Source organism: Phoca vitulina, unplaced genomic scaffold, assembly GCF_004348235.1.
Source record: "Phoca vitulina isolate PV1807 unplaced genomic scaffold, GSC_HSeal_1.0 scaffold21, whole genome shotgun sequence".
Taxonomy (NCBI): domain Eukaryota; kingdom Metazoa; phylum Chordata; class Mammalia; order Carnivora; family Phocidae; genus Phoca; species Phoca vitulina.
This window is the reverse complement of record NW_022589724.1, coordinates 10,186,704-10,200,366: the sequence shown is the minus strand read 5'-3', so window position 1 is coordinate 10,200,366 and position 13,663 is coordinate 10,186,704. Positions and strand designations below refer to the sequence as shown.

Genomic DNA, 13,663 nt, shown 5'->3' with positions numbered 1-13,663 from the left:
AGGGCACCTGCTTCTTTCCACAGTGTGTTGATGGATTTAGATCAAAGCGGTGACATTTTATCAAACTTCATCCTGGTTTTTTTCACTTTGTCACTTTTTAAACAATGTTACTTAATTGATTCTTGTTGCGTAAATGATTTTTTTCATGAAATTGTTTACAGGATCCTAGACCGCTCAGTGGTTTTATTTCTTTTTTAGGATCTGAAAGACGAGAAGAAAAAGGCAAGAATGGCAGCAGCCAGGGCAGTTCTTGAAAAGTGTACAATGATGCTTCTCACAGCCTCAAAGGTAGGGACCCTTTTGTTTTACCTGCTTAAATGCATCTACTTTATATGGTTTACATTTTTAGAAAGGTCGAAGTGATAACTTGGAGCATAGGCTACAGCAGTCAGATCTCAGTTATCCTTTAGCAAGAAGGCTCACTTCCTTCCCCGGTTCCAGACGGCGGTCAGTCCGCGAGTCAGCTGCGTGAGCAGCCGAGCGCAAGGTGGCGTGTGAGGTGCCGGGAGTCGGGGTCTGTCACACACGGTCACTGCCCACAGGGTTTGCCAGGCTCGTCGGGGAGCCAACACATGTACTGTCGAGAAAGCGAGGCAAGTTAGAATCTGTTAAGTAACAGTGGAGTATTAATCCAGCCTTTGGTTTGTTTATTCTGTAAATTCATATGTCTGGTTCCTTATTCTACTATTAACAAAATTGTCAGTCGAGCGCTGGTGATTCCAAACAGCAGCTGGCCAGCAACTCGGTACAATTCAAGAAAAAACTAGTCAACAGCTTGTGAGCAGTTTATTTAGAATTGCCTTTTCCGCTCGCAGGATTTACTCTAGGCTGGGTTAGTGAGGCCACCACAACAGCTCCCTGGAGCCGGCTTGCAAGGCTCTGTTCACATGGAGGCCCCCTGAGCAGCTTTCATTCACATCATTCTTAAAAAGTCAAAGATATCCACTGTGATAGAACATGTGTTCATGTGTGCTTGTCCTCGTTCTTTTTTAGGTTTTGCACAGGGAAGGCAACATTTTAAAATAGTTTTAATCGTGATGAAGATAGTTCCTCCCACAAATTTTAAGTAAACTTATTGAAGTATAAAGATACAGTTTTGCACTCTGCCTTTTTCACTTAACCTTGCTATCGCTTTTTACTCATCCTGCTTCCACTTTTAGTGAGGAGAAGCAGCTGGGTGAGCCAGGGACCCAGGAGATTTTGGTAAAGAACCATTTTTATTAGCATGATATGTTCTCTGTAAGATTTTGTGTATTATGGTATGGGCCCAATCTGAAAATAAAAATTTTCAATTGTTTTGAAGACATGTCTCAGGCATCCCAACTGCGAATCAGCCCATAAAAACAAAGAGGGAGTATTTGACCGAATGAAAGTGGCATTAGATAAGGTGATTGAAATCGTGACTGACTGCAAACCAAGTGGAGAGACTGACATTTCATCTGTCAGTATTTTTACTGGAATTAAAGAATTCAAGGTAAGAATAGAGAGAATGTATTTTTTTCTTTCCATATCAGAGGAACATCTTTAGAGGTAGTATCCATGTTCTGGTATAATATTTTAGGATAGATGCTTCACAAAAGCAGAGATTTTTCTTTAACACAGTGTCACTCTGTATAAACTTAATACTCGGTAACATTTGGTTTAGTGTAGTTTGTACGGAGAACGTTGGTCTGGGGTTATGGTAGCTGCCGGGCCCTGTGTCACTGCATGGTTCAGCAGAAGCCTCCTATCCTCTGTTTAGAAAGGTGTTCCCTGCCCAGTCTTTTGAGCAGTGCTGTGCTATCCGTCCGTGGCTGGTGACAGACAGCAAATGGTTTCTGCTGGAATCCCTACTCTTCCCTGAGCTCTAGGGTGGATATTTTGAGACTTTAATAATAGTAATAGTATTCATGTTAATTAAAATCTGGAATGAACACTAATACATGCTAACATGTATTATTGAGCATTTACTCTGTGCCAACCCTGTTCCGAATGCTTTAAATGTATGTACCTGTAAAATCCTATAAGAACTATTGCTACTATACTGTTGGGGAGACTGAGAAATAGAGATTAAGTAATTTGCCAGCAAGGAAGTGCCAGAGTTAGGATTTGAAACCAGGCAGTCTGACTCAGAATCCCCCCCATTTTTGGGCAGAACTTCTCATGGGAAGTCAGAGAGCTGGTGAAGGTGCTCTCTGGGTCTGATTGAGGAGGGCCCTAGGAAATCATCTCGTAAAAGCCCTCATTTAACAGCTGGGAAGACTGAGGCCCTTGGAAATTATCTATAGGCTAAGGGCTGCAATGAAGATGGCATTCCTTCCATCTTTTTAATTCCTACTTAGGTAGGAACATAGGATGAAAGAAAGTCATGGAAAGAACAGTTATTTTTAGGGGCTGTTGTCTTCCTGAATATTATCTAATTTAATCAGTAACTTCCCTTTAGGTGGGTACTATTATCATTGTGTTTTTGAGGAGGAAAGCTAGTAAGTGGTGGAACCCTTCTTTAGAACCGGGACTCGCTAATCCCAAAGTCCGTGACCTTTCAGTTGATGCCTGTGGGTTTGCCTGTATGCTGCTGGTCCTGCCCTAACTCTTTCTGAGGGCAAAGAAGCTCCAAAGACCAGTCGTGGTTTTAGAGTTTGTATTGCCTGAGGGATCTTAGAGCTTATTTTTCTAATCCCCTCTTTTTATAAAGGCCGAGGGGGAGATGTCTTCTCAAGGGTTAAAGGATAATTAGGGAAACAAATAGGACGAGAGCCAAGTCTTTTGCTTCTTGCTGCTACCCTTGGGCTCCAGGTTACCTCGGGCGGAGCTGTGCCTGAGGCTGCTGCAGCCGGGCTAGCTGCTGACCCTCCACCAGCCGCAGTCTGCAGGGTGGAGCTGTTACGGATAGACTCCGTCTCACCGTCAGTGGGTATCTTTTTGGCATCTTACCATTTTTCCTGGTGGAGAGTATAATCTGTAGACGGAGACGGGATGCTTTACTGTGCTCGGTACTGTGAATATGTGGACAAATCTTAGGAAACCATATAAATGAATGGCTTTTGAAAAAACAACTCTACTCAGTTGCTGTTTTTTTAATTTTATTTTTAAAAACATTTTTTTAAGACTATTTATTTGTCAGAGAGAGAGAGCACAAGCAGAGGGAGCTGCAGGTAGAGGGAGAGGGAGAAGCAGGCTCGCCACTGAGCAGGGAGCCAGATGCGGGACTCGATCCCAGGGCCCTGGGACCATGACCTGAGCCGAAGGCAGATGCTTAACCAACTGAGCCACCCAGGCGCCCCTCAGCTGCTGTTTAAAAGCATGTGTATGTTCTTTCAAAGGGGAGAATCAAAAACCTTAACATAAATGGTGTATGGTCAACATGATTGATTTTTATGTTGTAATTCTGTTTAAATTCTAAATTCTCAGATGCTCCTTGTCAATTCCATACCTCACTTTTATCCATGTTCTTTCCTAGCTTAAAAAAAAAAAATGCCATCTACCTAGGATGGGGTGGTTACTGGAGACACCTTGGGCCAAGAGGAGGAGGGGAAGCAGGCCCCGACTATGGCCTCTTGACCTTCCCAAATCTTGGTATTTTTGTGGGTCCTGTGAAAATGGGTCAGATGTAAGGATTAACTTGAGACTATGTTTGTGAAAGGACTTTAAAGTGCTAAACAAATGTAAGCTATTCTTATCAGCACATTCAGTGTGAGCACAGTCATGGTCATCACCGCGGATCGCCTCTTGGCCCAAGTTGTTTTGTGACTCCGCTCATGGGGGGCGTTTAGACCCAGCTGCAGCGGCATAGTGTCATGTAGGCAGCTGAGAGAGAGAAAGATGTGCCAGTGAACGCGTGTCCGTCACGCGTTCCGGGAACTCTGAGCACAGGGTGGCTGAAGTGACAGGTTGTTGGGAACTTGAGGGGTGGTTGGACAGACTGTCAGAAAGATCTATAAAGTCAAGACCCTAGAGGATTTTGTGTTATGCAGTAGAAATTTGAGCTTAATTTTATACGTGGTGAGGAGTCAGTTGGAGGGAGGTGGCAATATCAGAAGCTTTCCATTTTAGAAAGATGATACAGGTAGAGGATGGTAGAGAAGGTTTTGGTCAGGGAGGTGCTGTCGGACATAAGTCAAAATGTAGGGAGACCGATTAGGTTACTAGGAGAGTTTTGCTGAATTAAGGAAGGAAAATTTGGTGCCTTTCCCAGCCCTTCCCATACCCACACCCTCCACACCCTGTCCCCCTGGGCTCAGCACAAGTTCATATTTGGGTGTAGCGTCTTTCAGGACTTTGCCTCAGCATTTTCTCAGGTGCAAATTCTCTACCTGTGGGCTGGTTCATTTTTCCTACCGGTTGCTACATGATCATGCTTTTCTGCCTTAGTATTTACTGACTTCATAGGACTGTTGTATTAACAGCTGTTGTAGTGAATCTCTGCATGGTTGCTGGTGGCCCTTGAGCAATGTGTCCTGGAGAATAGAGTCATCACTAGAGGTTGTATTCCCCCCCGAGCCCTCAGACAGGGAAGGAAATTGCTAGTGTCTCTCTGGGCACTCTTAGAAGTTACAGCCCATTTGGTTATGTGGGAATATTGACTCATGCAGATGGATATCCTTTCTGTTCTCAGATGAATATTGAAGCTCTTCTGGAGAATCTTTATTTTCAGTCAAAAGAGAATCTTTCTGCTACTCTGGAAGTCATTTTGGAGCGCACTGAGGACTTTACTGATTCTGCCTACACCAGCCATGAGCACAGGGAACGCATCTTGGAACTGTCAACTCAGGCAAGACTGGAACTGCAGCAGTTACTTTCTGTGTGGATTCAAAGTGTAAGAACTTTTTTTGATCCTATACAATAGCTTTTTCCTAAAGCTCTGAGAATTGTGGAAGCTAACATGAATGTGGTCTGGAATGGGACAAGGATGTCTCATCCCTTTTCTCCCTCTTTCTTGGCCCGAAGCATCCTTCCCATCCAGCGCTCACAGTACTTGCCATTTCTAGGCCTGCTGTTTCTCAGTTGCTCATCCTGGCCAGCCTCATTCTGTACCACCATCACTATCACAAGTTCATCCCATAATCCCCACTCGTCCACCAAACTCGCCTCTGGAAAATTCCTCCCCAAAATGCTTCTTCAGAGTGAAGAGCCCTACCTAGAGGTTCTCGTCCCCTGAGTCTTACTGCCAAAGCCATTCACACGTGCACAGTGCTTAACTCTGAGGACAGCTGATTTATAGACACAACAATTTATTTTATTATTTTTTAGAGAAAGAAGGAAGGGAAGGGGGGAGGGAGAGGGAGAGAGAGAATGTGAGCAGGGAGCCTGAGGTGGGGCTCGATCTCACAACCCTGAGATCATAACCTGAGAGGGAATCAAGAGTCAAACACTGAACCAACTAAGCCACCCAGGCGCCCCTACAGAACAACAATTTAGACAATTTATTGACGTCTAGACGCAGTGAAGACAAGGGTAGATCCAGCAAGCAGGTAAAAAATTTTTCAACCTTGCACTGATTCCTGGTCTAAGACTGTGAGCAGCCTACCTCTCAGGTAGAGTGCTGGTGTGCATACAGCCTGGGAGGTTATGTAGTGAGAATGGTAAAGATGGACAGCGTTGGGGGTCCCTGGCTGGCTTATGATAGAGCATGCAGCTCTTGATCTTGGGGTCATGAGTTCGCGCCCCATATGTGGTGTAGAGTTTCCTTTAAAAAAATTTAAAAAAAGATGGACAGAGTGGGACAACATAGAAAGTGTGTATCCAGACTCTTGTAGAGAGTGGTTACAAAATTGAAAGGTAGAGGCTTGAGACTGGGCTGTGGCACTATTTATTTATTTCTTAGACCTAGGGTATGTCAAAAAAAGTATTTAATGTGATTTACAACGTACAGCGTAGATGGAGCAAACATGGCAGCTGTGAACAAAAGCTTTGGCAGTAAAGACGAAGAGGGGTGAATGTGGCTGAGAATAGTGAATGAAGCAGCAGTTGACTTTCGTGTAAAGCGATTGGTTTTTGAATGAAGAGTGGATATAAATCAAGATTTCTCCTATTCCTTGGCATCATGACAGTGCAAATGCTCATATTAACGGGAAATTAACCTAGAGTAGAGTGCTGTCAGGGCTAAAAGCAATATTTTGTGATTACTTTGAAATATCTATGTGATATCTAATCTGAAGTGTAGATTGCTTCAGTTTTAAATTTTAAACCCAACAGTCAACATGAAGAGTTTCTGTGAGGAAATGCTGTGTTGGGAATCCGAGTCTGTCAACACTTAAATTTGCAATTAGCACCTTTCCCATATTTCACAAGCGCTCAGATCTCTGAGTCTGCATGCCAGATGTATTGTTCATTCATTCATTTTTTTCAGCATTGGTTACTGAGTGTTTTTTGTATGCCAAGCACCGGAAATCTAAAGATGAATAAGATAAAATCTTTGCCTCCAAGAATTTTGCAGTGGAGAAAAGTGTGGGAAGGGGTAAGACAAGTACAGAAAGCTTTGTTAAGTGTCCTGCCAGAGGTACAGACCATGTGTGGCAGGGACTTGAAGGAGGGCAAATTTATATTTAGGGAGAGGAATCAAGAAGACTTCTTGAAGATATTGGCATTTAACTTTGATTTATCCACTCAAAGAACTGAGTACCTCTACCTTACATTTGCTGTGCCAGGTATTATGTATTCATTGGTGAGCAAAATAAATGTGATCCCAGCCTTCATGGAGCTTACCAAGGCCTAGTGGGGAAGATCGACTTTAATCAAAAAAAATAAAATAAAAAAAGTAAATATGTAATTGTAAACTAGAATAATTACTTAGAGAAAGATTAGAATGGGTAAGAAGAGAGCCTAATTTAGATTGTGTGATCCGAAAAGGCCTTTCTGAGAAAGAGACATTTATGTAGGGACTTAAAGGTAAATAGGATTTTAATTTTTAACTCCATTAAGAGTGAAGAGATGAGCATTCTGGGCAGAAGATAAAATAGAATCATTTTAGACATGATAAATTTATTAACAAAATGAGATTTTAAAAATTCATCTTTTTATAGTTACAATGGGAAAATATAACTAGATAGTTAAAATTCTATTTTCCATTCTGTCCATAAAAAGGTGAATTTTTAAAATCTACTTTTTTTATAATTCACAGAATGATATTAAACATTTATTATAATTTATTGTTCAAGTGAAATTGGAATTACCAGATTAAAAAGATGAGGTAACACTATATATATATATATATATTTTTTTTTAATTTTTAGCAAAGCAAGAAAACAAAAAGTATTGCTGAAGAACTAGAACTCGCTGTATTGAAAATCAGTCACAGTCTCAAAGAACTTAAGAAAGAAGTAAGTATAGTTTGAAATTTAGCCTCTTTTAATCCTTTGCTAGTTTATGTGGCATGGTATGTACGAAGTGCATTAGTATTAGTATGTCTGTGTGCCCAGAAGATGGTTTTCCATTTTGAAGCCACTGTTTTTTGTAATGCCGTCCTTCTCAAAGCTTGTACATGGATGTTCATAGCAGCTTTATTTATAATAGCCCCAAACCGGAAACAGTCTAAGTTTCCATCCACAGAGGAATCAATAAATGAATTTTGGTATATAACTGTAACAAGTATTATTCAGTAGTAAAAAGGAACAGTATCGATACAGGTAATCATATGGATGAATCACTAAAACATAACACTGAAAGAGGTCAGACACCAAAGAGTGTGTGTTTGTGTGTGAGTGGGTGTGTATATATATAATTCCATTTAGAAGGAATTCTAGCAAAGGCATTACTAATTTATAGTGACAGAAACCAGATCAGTGGCTGTCTGGGGTCAGAAGTTGGGGGATATTTACTACAAAGGGGCATGGGAGAACTTTGGGTGATAAAGGAAATGTATTAAATACTGATTGTGGTGGTGGTTACGTAGATATAAATGTCAAAACTCATCAAACTGTACCCTTGGTACATTTTGCTGTATATAAACTATAACCTTAATGTAATTGATTTTTAAAAATACTCTTTTGGTTGAGAATTCCCTGCTTCCTGCAAAACTTGGCCATCTCATGACTTATTTGATCACTCTCAGGCTATTGAAAGTCACTGCAAGTCAGATGTTTGCCAACTACATCCAGGCTGTCTGTTTTAAGTCAAGTTTGGGGAGACATAGTCCTGCCCATGTGCTTACATATTGTCTACTGTTTTTTCACAACGGCAGAATTGAGTAGTTGCAGTAGACACTGTGCAGCCTGAAAAGCCTAAAATATTCCCTATGTGGCCCTTTACAGAGTAAGTTTGCCAGTCCCTGCCTTAGGTCATGAAACACAATCTCAGTTCCATAATTAGAATGATTTCTCCAATATATTAATTGCTGCTTTGCTATTCATTCAATTATAGGACTTACCCCTGTTTCCCAGCTCTCAGCCTCGCCTAGGGCTTTTGGGAAATGTGTGTGTGGTCTCTGATCTCTTTTCACACCTTTCTTCCTTCCCCCCCCTCCCGCTTAGCTTCAGTTCCCGATCTTTGCCAGGTGTGTGTGGCTCAAGGCCAAAAGAGAGGAAGTGGGGAGGTGGAAAGTTCTTTGAAACTGGTGCGCTTACAGGATGCTTTGGGCTCTGTTTAGGCTGACTTTGTCTCTCCTGGATGATTGCGTGTGTTCTTCAGAGGCCCTCCTGTGGGGCCCTCCAGCTCCTCACGGCAGCTCCTGTGCCGTCCTGCTCCCTCTACTCTGGGGTGCACTCAGTAAGCACCCATCAGCTCTCCAAACAGAGCTTCCTTATCTCTAATTCCCTTATTCTTTTATATTTTGCACAGTCAGGGGTTCAAGAGAATGGAATTGGGTTTTGGTTTTCTTTGATAAATTATATACATGATGATTCGTTTCACATCTTAGTGGACCTTCATTTTACCATCTTATTAAACATAGAAGGATGTTATGGTTTTCTTTGGTTTAAAAAAAAGCCTATCCATGTTTTCCAGCCTATTCAATTTTAACTAAACTATTGTTAAAATTTGACTATCAGTAAGAGGATTAAATCCTTTGGTGATAGACTGAGCAGCTTTCCACCAGCTTCATTTTCTTTACCTCTGAAATGAGTGTAACAACATCAACCTAGAAGAATTTTTTTTTTTTAAGATTTTATTTATTTATTTGACAGAGAGACAGCGAGAGAGGGAACACAAGCAGGGGGAGTGGGAGAGGGAGAAGCAGGCTTCCCGTTGAGCAGGGAGCCCGATGTGGGGCTTGATCCCAGGACCCTGGGATCCTGACCTGAGCCGAAGGCAGACGTTTAACGGCTGAGCCACCCAGGCGCCCCTAGAAGAATTTTTATAATGATTAAGGCAGATGGTCTCTATAAAACCGCTGTCAGTTCATTGTGCAGAGTGGAACTTTGGGTTTATTCACCCTTCCTCCCTTAGGCGTGGTAATAAGTTGTCTCTAGAACCACTCAGATTTACGTGACTGTGGGCAAGTCACTCAGTCTCTAAGGACCTGTTTCATAGTCTGTAAAATAAAGGGCTGGCATTAGGTATTCTCTAAGGCCCTGATGGTTAAATAAAATCTTTTAAAATTCTTATGTGGCATTTAGTTTCCAAAGGAAAGTACATTTTAATGTCTTTGTTTCTGACTGTAATTATTCTCACTTGATTGCATGAATGCGGACTACTCCATTGTTAATTTTGTAGAAAGTCCTGTAATTTGAATTGACATTGGATTATTTCCAGGAAAAAAAAAAATGATTCAATAGGCTTCGTTCAAAGTCAGATTTTCCTTAGGACAGTGTTATTAAAAACAATCTCTTCCTGGAGAACCCCAGAATAACCCATCACATCATTTTTTTTTTCTTTAACAAAAAGCAGGATGAAGGGAAGATTTTGGAGTTAATAGTACCCAAAGATATCTGCTGAGAGTGGGCCATGCTTAAAATCCATTCCAAGTCAAATACAGCCTCGGGGTTTTGGTTACCCTTTGTCTGTCATTTATCCTGTGACCCAAGAGTTGGGGAGAAAAGTTCTAGATAGCAGCTACAGGTGGGCTGTAACCCCCTGAGGGAAGGGAGTATGTCCTACTTGTCTGTATGTCCAGCCTCTAATACAGTGTCTGCCATGATCTGGGTATCTAATAAAATTGTGTTGAATACCTAATTGATTGAATCTCACATCAGTACCTTTTCAAAAGTCTATTAAACCTTACTGATCATGTACTGCCATTTGATTATCCTCGTAGTACTCTGAATACTGTCCTCTTACTACTGTTGTGTTTCTTACTAACTTCCAGAGTAGTGGAAGCATTTTTTAAGTGAGAGAGAAGCTATGTGGGCAAGAACTAGTTAATAGCAGGATGAGAAAGGGACCAGCCATGCCACACTAGCTGAGCAGGTCATCTTCTGCAGACAGCAGTTCTGCCCACATGAGGAGACTCAAAGATGTCCCTGTCCCTCCTGCCTGGGAGAAAGGACAAGCTCCCCTGTGCGGCCCAACTGCTGCTGTTGCCACAGGAATTTTATGCTTTCCTCTCTCAGTGGATCAAGTGGGGACTGCTCCTTTTTCATTTTTAAAGTGCTTGTGCGCTGCTTGATGACAAAACCTGATTGTTGTGTTTCTTTCATTGCCCTTCACCCCCCACATCTGCAGCTCCACAGGACAGCAACCCAGCTGACAGCAGATCTGTTAAAATACCATGCTGATCATGTGGTCCTAAAAGCATTAAAACTTACTGGAGTAGAAGGAAATTTAGAAGGTTTGGCCGAGTATGCCTGTAAACTCTCTGAACAGAAAGAGCAGCTTGTTGAGGTGAGTAATAGGTTTGTTTGTTAAAGAAATTGTGGTTTCATGATAGCCGTACCATCATCAGGGAATATTGACACAAATATAGTTTGGGGGTAACTTATATGGGCACTTTCTCTCTCCTTTGGAATCTTAAAGATACAATGTTTATCTGTCCTGTTCTTAAAACAATCTGGCCTCTAAAACAAAACAAAAAATGCTGGAACCCGCAGATGCACTTACTAATCCTCTTGTCCTTATTCTCTCAGAGAGGTTAGGCTTAGGCGTAGAGCAGTGGAGACACATCCTATGACCTTGTTTCTATTTGAACCTGTGGGGTCTCAGTAGGAAAGAGATGGCACACTTGAATTAGGATAATTTAAAGAGACTAATAAAGGAGCTGTTTACAATCACATAGACACGGTGTAGGGGGAACCGTGGGAGTACAGTAATTGGGGTTAGTGATAGCAGAGCTGGTTACTGCTGGTAGGCCCAAATTAATAGGGGAGAGGAGTGGTTATTGGAAACTGGAAGGGCATAGAGTCTTTCAGAAAGCCACCGTGAGAGGTTCTGATTTCAAGACTAGATGCAGAGCCACAGCCCAAGGCAACCCTGCAGGGAAAAAGCATGAGAATAAAGGCCCTTACTGTTTGCATTCCTGCTGGTCTATTGCTGGGGCTTCCCATTGGCCAAACATAGCTGGAGACCACAAATGTCCGTCTCCCAGGGCATAAAGCAGTTTGAGGAGAAAGGAGAGTGGATGTGGATGGACAAAAGACATTCAGCACAGTATTCCTCCTCCGAACCTCTTCTGTTCTGCCCAAACCTCTGTTGGGTGTTACTGGTGCTTCACCTGCCACTTTTGCTATAATTTCAATTATTAGTTGATATTCTAAGCCTTTCACTTATTGAAAACAGTAGACATCTCTTAGTAAAAAATGTATGCTTAAGCTGTGTATAACTTGTGCATGTCAGGTATGTCCAGCGTGTATATAAATGCACAGATACAAACCATAGAGCTGTCTCCATATTACCTGCTGTCCCCAGCTCACCCAGTAATGGTTAGAAGGAACCTTTAGACTAAGTCGACTACCTTTCTCTCCTTTACTTGCGTACATATGAAAACTGCTAGGGAAAAAAAGAAAAAAGAAAACTGCTAGGGAGCATTCTTAAAATGACTATAGATACGTCTCCATTTTACAATAGATTTAATGATTATGTTTTTTAAAATAGTTTTTTAAACATGTAATTGACATATAACATTGTGTAAGTTTAAGGTGTACAACATAATGTCAAATATGTATGTATTTTGAAATGATCACCACAATAAATTTGGTTAACATCCATCACCTCAGATAGTTACAGAAAATTATTTTTCCTTCCTTACAAGTAGAACTTGTAAGATCTACTCTCTTAGCAACTTTCAAGTATACAAAAGAGTACTGTTAATTCTAGTCTTACATATTATATCCTCAGAACATATTTATCTTATAGCTGGAGATTCGTACCTTTTGATTACCTTCACCTGTTATGCTACTGTTAGGTTTATAAAGCAAGTATTATGACTGTAAACAGTTTAATCTTGCTATTTATAGGAATCCTGCAGCAAAATTTTTAAGTGAAAAAATGTTTTCTGTCTCAAGTCTGAAGATTTTCAATAATTTTCTCTGATAAAGGCTCTTTTCTCATTACATCAGCCTTTCCTAATCCAGTGTTTTCTCCAGTGAAAGGTGTGTTAATTAATTGACCCTGAGAGGAAGTGTTGTTTGTTGACAGAATGTGTAGCTTGGGGGCGCCTGGGTGGCCCAGTCATTAAGCTCCGCTCAGGTCACAGCGGGAAGCCTGCTTCTCCCTGTCCCACTCCCTCTGCTTGTGTTCCCTCACTCGCTGGGTCTCTCTCTGTCAAAATAAAAAAAAAAGAATATGTAGCTTGACATAGTATACCTGAGGGACCTTGGCAAATCACTTCTCTGAGTGAAGTTTCTTCATACATACAGTGTGTGGGCACTTACTAGATCCTTTCAGAGATTCCCTCAGGTTCTAATATTCAGTGACCACTTGCCATAATGAGATAAGAAATAGAGACAAAGAGACAATATGCTCTACCCTTATGCATTCCTGCTTTATTCCTAGAAAATCTGTTGGTGACCAATATAGTATTATAATAATCTTCTAAGTAATATACAACTTGATTTTTAATAAATAAGGTTTAATTTAATAAGGTTTTAATAAGTTTTCTGTGTAAGGCTTTATTTCCTTTATTAATTATAAAATGAAAACCTGTATTGCGAAGAACGAGAAGGTGGAGGTTGAACTGTAGAGATGTTTTCTCATAGGTCTGTCGGTTGTTACGCCATATATCTGGGACAGAACCTCTTGAAATAACCTGTGCACATGCAGAGGAGACATTTCAGGTGACTGGCCAACAGGTATGAGCAATAGCAGATCATTCCTTTATATTATGTCTTGTCTGAATGTCATAACAAATTGTGTGGAAGGAAGATGTGTGTGGTTCTGCATAACTAGAGGTCAAATCCACTGAGAGTGATGAAGAAGATCATGGAATTTTCACGGATAGTGTGCCGGGACATAGCTGAGTTTCCATGCTGATGCTGCTCCTCTGCAAAACTGGAGATTGGCCCATTTAATTGATGTCCTAGTTTATATTTATTTTCAGTGAAGCTGTTTGCAGTGCAGGTTGTAGTGACATATTTGAAAAGTAATTTACTGGGGCGCCTGGCTGGAGTGTGAGCGTGCAGCTCTTGGTCTTGGGGATGTGGGTTCCAGCCCTGTATTGGGTATAGAGATTACTTAAAAAAATAAAATCTTAGGGGCCCCTGGCTGGCTCAGTCAGTTAAGTGTTTGCCTTTGGCTCAGGTCATGATCTCAGGGTCCTAGGATCAAGCCCCACGTCGGGCTCCCTGTTCAGTGGGGAGTCTGCTTTTCCCTCTCCCTT

The 13,663-nt window shown here is 41.4% G+C and overlaps 1 protein-coding gene across 4 annotated transcripts in view; it reads left to right on the top strand.

Moving 5' to 3' along the window:
• CTNNAL1 (catenin alpha like 1) overlaps nt 1–13,663 on the top strand; it is a 66,181-nt gene that overhangs the window by 31,693 nt on the left and 20,825 nt on the right. For all 4 annotated transcript variants that reach the window (XM_032418316.1, XM_032418314.1, XM_032418313.1 and 1 more), the window contains exons 5-10: nt 199–288; nt 1,304–1,474; nt 4,595–4,795; nt 7,212–7,298; nt 10,576–10,734; nt 13,044–13,136. In XM_032418316.1, coding sequence (XP_032274207.1) covers nt 199–288; nt 1,304–1,474; nt 4,595–4,795; nt 7,212–7,298; nt 10,576–10,734; nt 13,044–13,136 — 801 coding nt within the window. The remainder of the gene's footprint in view (nt 1–198; nt 289–1,303; nt 1,475–4,594; nt 4,796–7,211; nt 7,299–10,575; nt 10,735–13,043; nt 13,137–13,663) is intronic.